The 5,946-nt window shown below is 34.0% G+C and overlaps 2 protein-coding genes across 6 annotated transcripts in view; both read left to right on the forward strand.

Annotated features, from left to right (window-relative positions):
* Nucleotides 1–302: 302 nt before the first annotated feature.
* On the forward strand, nt 303–3,901 carry LOC140987167 (2-carboxy-1,4-naphthoquinone phytyltransferase, chloroplastic-like). Of its 5 annotated transcripts, none has more exons than XM_073455573.1 (11): nt 303–575; nt 988–1,237; nt 1,353–1,456; nt 1,688–1,759; nt 1,886–2,024; nt 2,102–2,208; nt 2,428–2,518; nt 2,587–2,625; nt 2,711–2,821; nt 2,974–3,039; nt 3,536–3,901. In XM_073455573.1, exons 1-11 carry the CDS (start codon nt 490–492, stop codon nt 3,572–3,574), a joined length of 1,104 nt encoding a protein of 367 aa, XP_073311674.1. In that variant the 5' UTR covers nt 303–489; the 3' UTR covers nt 3,575–3,901. The 5 variants fall into 5 exon arrangements, with proteins under 5 accessions (XP_073311674.1, XP_073311672.1, XP_073311676.1 ...); XM_073455571.1 differs by having other exon boundaries at nt 3,214–3,895; XM_073455575.1 differs by having other exon boundaries at nt 1,068–1,237; nt 3,214–3,895.
* An 811-nt stretch (nt 3,902–4,712) lies between these two features.
* The window catches only part of LOC140987238 (2-carboxy-1,4-naphthoquinone phytyltransferase, chloroplastic-like), a 3,965-nt gene continuing 2,731 nt past the window's right edge, over nt 4,713–5,946 (forward strand). Inside the window, exons 1-2 of the mRNA XM_073455672.1 lie at nt 4,713–5,020; nt 5,098–5,202. Of these exons, the coding sequence (XP_073311773.1) occupies nt 4,991–5,020; nt 5,098–5,202 (135 nt within the window). The 5' untranslated portion in view covers nt 4,713–4,990. The remainder of the gene's footprint in view (nt 5,021–5,097; nt 5,203–5,946) is intronic.

Genomic DNA, 5,946 nt, shown 5'->3' on the forward strand with positions numbered 1-5,946 from the left:
ATATACCGACTCTTGACGTATGTGAAAATTTTGGCACTAAAGCAATGAAAAAATTATTGATGTAAAAACCATCATTAAATATATGATCTTCAATCAGTTTACTGAAATATTCTGAAAATTATCTTATCTATAAAAAAAATCATTTCCTTTATTATATTATCAGGCTATTCAATTTTTTTTTTCAGAAAGGATTTCTTATGATTGTATAATTCTTTATTATAAAATTTTAAAATATTATTAAAAGTAATACTAAAAATTATATCACTTTTTAAGGCAAATTGCCACTTTCGTTTTGTGAACGTGCACTTGCAGCCGAAATTTTGTCACCGTCCAGGAGTCTCTTTCTTTCTTGCACTTCTTCTGGGCTTCATCTCTTCTCACACTCAGCGCATTTTCTTGATTAAATAATCAAGAATTTGTTTTTTTTTGGAAAAAAAAAACCAAATTTTTGCCCTGAATCATTAGAATCTTTTGTAGCTAGTTGGCCATATGGCTGTAGAAGCAGCTTCCGTTTGGAATACGAGCTGTGTTTCTTGTTCCTTGGAATTCGTCGGATTCAGGCGAAATACTAACAGGTAAGTGCAGGTTTCTCTACGTTTTTAGTGGGTTTTTTGAATTTTTGCTTGTACGCGTTGCTTGATTCCGGTTGTTTCATTTTGAATATCAAGACTGAAAATATATGTGGTGATAAAATTTAGTTCAGGATCATTCTTGAAAAATGTGAGCTTTCATGCTTTTTCTTTGATGTTCTTTGAGGTTGTCTTTTACCCACCTGGACTATCATCAATAGTAAGATACTGGTTAAAAATTAGATTTTTATATGAGTGTTTGAACTATATAGTTGACCTTTCATACCAGCTCCGATGAGTAAATTTTGAATAAATTATAGATTTTCACGGAGGTTGCTATAATGTGTAGAATGTAATTAAGGAAACTTTGGAACAAATATTGAATTGATCGACAGAGTGGGAGCCCTTTCGATTTCAGGATTTATAAAGCATCATCATGTCTTCCAAATGCTGCTCAAAGGCTACTATTATGCACTCAAATGTCTTTCAATAAGACAGGCATAAGGCGATTAAAATCCATGCGATTGAGCGATGGGTTTCGACTGAAGTGTGAAGCTGTGTATGCTGAAATTCCTCTTCAAGAAAAGGGTGTGAATATTTCTAAAGCAACTTTGATATGGAGAGCCATCAAATTGCCTATGTACTCTGTTGCTTTGATCCCTCTCACAGTAAGCATATAGTGTTTCTGCACACACTCTCGCACATATGTATATACGGGTTTTAATAATTACTCGTAATGGATAAACATTAATTTCTTCTAAAAGTTTTGATAAAAAAAATTAGGTAGGAAGTGCAGTTGCTTATTGGCAGACGGGCCACTGTTGTGCGAAGCGCTATTTAACTCTCTTGGTTTCTTCAGTACTTGTTATAGCCTGGCTCAACTTAAGGTACAAAAAATTTTGGAACTTTATGTATAAGTTTTCTGCAGTTTCGCTTCTCCAAATTTAGAACCCACATTTTGCCCCCTCATCCAATCTTGCCCCCCTCGTTTGGTTTCTTGGATCAGCCCCTGATACTTTTTTTATTCAAAAAAATGAACTCATAAGATTTTGGTGAACTTTTGTGTGTACATCAGATTAGTGTCTTCTTGGATGACTTTTACATTTATGATGAAACAGCAACGACGTTCATGATTTTGATAAAGGAGCGGATAGAAACAAGAAAGAGTCGGTGGTTAATTTGGTTGACAGGTGAACAAGTTGAATGATTTTGGTAACCATGATCGACCTTAAACAGACTAATTGTCTAGAAATGGTATATGAAGTACAATATACAGATAAAAATAAGCTTATGATGTCTCATGTTGCTCTTTGAAGCCGAACAGGAACTCATATTATTGCTTGTTTTCTACTTGCACTTGGCCTAATTGGCCTAACACGGGTATCGATCGAGGCTGGAAGTCTCCGTTCTATTTTGCTTCTAGTTTACGCCATATTTTGTGGCTACATTTACCAGGTATCTGAAGCATGAAATTTTGGCACAATTTTTGAAACAAGATTCTCAAATGAGTGCTTATGAATGTTTTGTTGCAGTGTCCAGCTTTTCGTTTGGGTTACATAGGGCTGGGGGAATCCTTATGCTTCGCAGCATTTGGTCCATTTGCCACCACTGCTTTTTACTTGCTTCAAAGCGGCACCAGGTTGTTGATTAGACGTATATCTGATTGAATTTGTGGTACAAATTTCAGAATACATTTGACTTGTGAAGTTTTTCTAACAAGAACATTATATTATATGGTTTATTGGCCTCCTACTTCAGCTTTTCTTTAAGATTATTTTTAAACTATCATACCCAAATGTTAAGTTGTTTCTAACCACATTCATCCTCATCTGGATACTACCTTCTGGCTTGATGATAGTGAGCTTGCAATATCTGTGACTTCCATTTCTTCATCGTTACTTGTCGGTTTTACTACGGCCTTGATCCTCTTTTGCAGCCATTTTCATCAGGTACCCTTTCTCTTTCTGATCTCTTTATTTCAGGTATCTTTATTAACTAAAGAAAATGAAAAATATAGGTCGAGGATGACAAGGCTGTCGGGAAATACTCCCCATCAGTAAGTTCTATGAAATATTAAACCTGGAGAATTAAATGGTTAGCTAAATGAACAAATTAAGAGATAGTGTCGGATTCAAACTCAGGTAAATTTTGGAACTGAAGCGGGTGCAAAAGTAGTCAAAATGGCCGTGACATCGCTCTGTTCTCTTTTATTTGCTCTTGGACTTGGACAAGCTCTTCCTTTCTCGTGTGTCGTAAGTCATGATCACTTCGCCAAATTATCCATTTCATCAGTTGTATGAGACATCTTAAAGTCGTCATGTTTTCAACATTGTTTCCACATTTTTGTTACTTTTTCAACTTTATCATAGCTATCGTTCACTAGTGATAGCGTTTTCTGTTCCAGATTCTTGGTGCTTTAACGTTACCGATTGGAAATTTAGTATCTTCCTTCATCGAAAAGAACCACTATGTGAGAACTTTTTCCCTAAAGCATAAGTTCAGATTCCTACATAATCGAAAAAATGGCAATTGCTTGAGGGACTAAAAATCCTGTACTCTCTCATTTGATGCATCTGCTCATGATTTGTTGATTCTGCATTTCTTTTCGGTTTGATTTATTTTATCATTGCCTTTCGATTAATAGGATATATCAATGATCTTTATGGCAAAATACTATTGTGTGAGACTACACACTGCATTTGGAGTTGCCTTAGCTGCAGGGCTGGTGGCAGCTAGATTATTTGTTAGAAAACAGCTCCCACATGCTATTATAATTTGAATTTTGCGCCACTTTCTGGGTTTCAGTTAGTTTCATCGGTGCACAATCTTTTTACAAGTTTTTGGAGACAGCACAAAACAGTTGCTCAGCAGAGCTGTCGTAGTTTCGAATGAAAAATGTTTAAATTTTGTAGTTTTCGGAAAATTTAATAGTTTCAACTGCCCCGTTGAGTTTTTCGAATATCCAGGGACTAGTGTTGGAAAGAGCTGCAAGAGACGAAATTTGAGATGGAGATCCATAGAAAGTGGTTTATACCAAGGAGGCATTCTTTTGTGGAAAATCAGGTTATGCAGTCGGATTTCTTGATTTGATTGTGACATAAAAATGTAAGAAAAAAGAAGAAATATAATTCCAATTTATTGTTTTTAGTGCCCCATGTATCGATTCTTTCGAAGAACTTGATGCAGAATGTTAATTAGTTAAATATTTAAAGCCTGTCTTGTGTGCAGAGTGAATCGAACTCCTAATTGTTGGTCAAACGTTCATTTAATACTCCACCAAATGGCAATAATTCCACCTTGTTGGCGTCGCTTACACACACACATGATCAATCTACTCAAGCTTACATCAATTTATTGCTTAGTTTATTCTATATATTGTTCAATTCTCTTGAAGTTTGATATATTCATTTCAACTTGGATCATTCTTAGGCTATTCTTTATTATCGATGCATCTAATAGTTCCAAAATAAAATCATGGACTATACGTATAAGAATACCCAGACATGTCCATACCGAATTACCGATAATAACTATGTTATTTATGTCATAAATTATTAATTTGATTCTTTAACTTAAATTACATCTCGGACAAGCATGTGCATGGTGCTACAACTCACGAAATTTATTTAAGTTTGTTTCTCAATTTCTGACAACCTTCGACTTGTTCGCGACTTCTATGCCAAATTCATCTGGTTATGCTTCTTTTTTATTTAAAGTGTTCAATTTCAACTCATGATTTTTTTAAGTCTCGATAAAGCACCAGCTTTATATATAATTTTTAGACAATTTCGATGGGCTTAATTGTTTTCTAATTAATTCACACTTGATCACAGTTATCATTTTACGTTAATGGAGGAAGAAACTTTGAATTGGAGAGATCATTTGCGCAAAGATTATGATAAAAGGCAAGCCTGATTTGTGTTCAACTTTATGTTTACTAGCTATATATATACACATCATATTTGTACGTACGCGTGCACGTATAATTTTGCACATGATCTAAAGACGCAGAATTAAGCAGTAATTATAGTAATATATATTGTCTATCGCGAGTCTTCTGCGAATCTCTTGAATGTGAATCGCTTCGCAACATGTCAAGGATAGCCTAGCATCGACCACGTAGTGNGTTTAATCAAGGGTCATAACTCTTAAGACTGATGAAAATGTAAAAGATTTTGGATTTGTAGGTAACATGTTTTCTTTTACGTTGAACTACTCCAAAAACTCTAGCATTGCACAGTCCAGCAGACTTTGTGCATGATCAATGCGAATGGCCTTAAATATTCTCATATACTTTTGCTGAAACCGTTGATCACAGTATATATTCGGATGACGGTACTGATTCGACTACCATCGATGAGGATGAGAAGGAAGAATATATACCTAAATCAAGTTTAATATGGAGAGCCATTAAACTGCCAATGTACTCTGTTGCCTTGATCTCTCTATCTGTAAGTTTGGATGCATAAATTTTAAAATTATTTTGAATTAAAATATGGTGATTCTATTGGTATCTGGTCATTTGAAGGTGGGCACAGCAGGTGCATATTGGGAGACAGGCCAATATTCTAATGCGTCGATATTGCATGCTCTTGGTGTCTTTTGTCCTCGTCAATCTTTGGGTAAATTTAAGGTCAGAATGCTGTCTCTTGTCTTTAAATTGTTCTTCAGCCTTGATTGGGAAAAGAAGAAGCGAAATTTAACCTATTTAGGTTTCATTTGAATTGATGAATTTGTAGACACAATAACGAGGAAAATCTACTTGACAATGAATTTCAAATCTCAAATAGTTATTTTTTTTACATCATTGTGACAGATATATGTCAAACTCATCCCAATATAAATGTATTTCAAATCATCATATTAAATCAAAATATTTCAATCCAAACGCAAGCTTAGAGTTTCATATATATGTAGTAAGTCTAATATTGGTCTTAGTCAATTAATGAATAAATAAACTTGCGTTATATTTTTAGAATTTTTTGAAAATACTGACATGACATGACATATGATATATCTCACACCATGTCAATACTCATGAGAATAAAATACTGCAATATGACCAAAATTTGACTAATAAGATAACCAAAAACCTATATAAATCAACTTAAGAACTAATTATTATTTTGCTTTTTTGGGACAAGCGTTTGTGTCTTTTTTGAGTTTGATTTGATNAGTACGTTTCATTTTTTTCCTTCTAATATTTACTTTAATTCAATGTGACAATTTTTTGTTTATTTTATCCACTAACATTGATCAGTATATTTCTTACTAATGACAACTTACCCATAATTTATTACTGATATATTCTTGTTTTATAATTGTATCATTATTTAATAAAAACTTGTGCATCATTGGTAGCAGGGACGGAGCCACC

The sequence above is a fragment of the Primulina huaijiensis genome, chromosome 11, assembly GCF_012295235.1.
Source record: "Primulina huaijiensis isolate GDHJ02 chromosome 11, ASM1229523v2, whole genome shotgun sequence".
NCBI classification, from domain to species: Eukaryota; Viridiplantae; Streptophyta; class Magnoliopsida; order Lamiales; family Gesneriaceae; genus Primulina; species Primulina huaijiensis.

What these genes read in the sequence shown, in the direction of transcription:
- LOC140987167 (XM_073455571.1), top strand. Translation starts at nt 490, where the DNA reads ATGGCTGTAGAAGCAGCTTCCGTTTGGAATACGAGCTGTGTTTCTTGT. An exon ending in ATAGCCTGGCTCAACTTAAG is followed by an intron (nt 1,457 to 1,687) that starts GTACAAAAAATT and finishes ATGATGAAACAG; the next exon opens with CAACGACGTTCATGATTTTG. An exon ending in TTGCTTCAAAGCGGCACCAG is followed by an intron (nt 2,209 to 2,427) that starts GTTGTTGATTAG and finishes GCTTGATGATAG; the next exon opens with TGAGCTTGCAATATCTGTGA.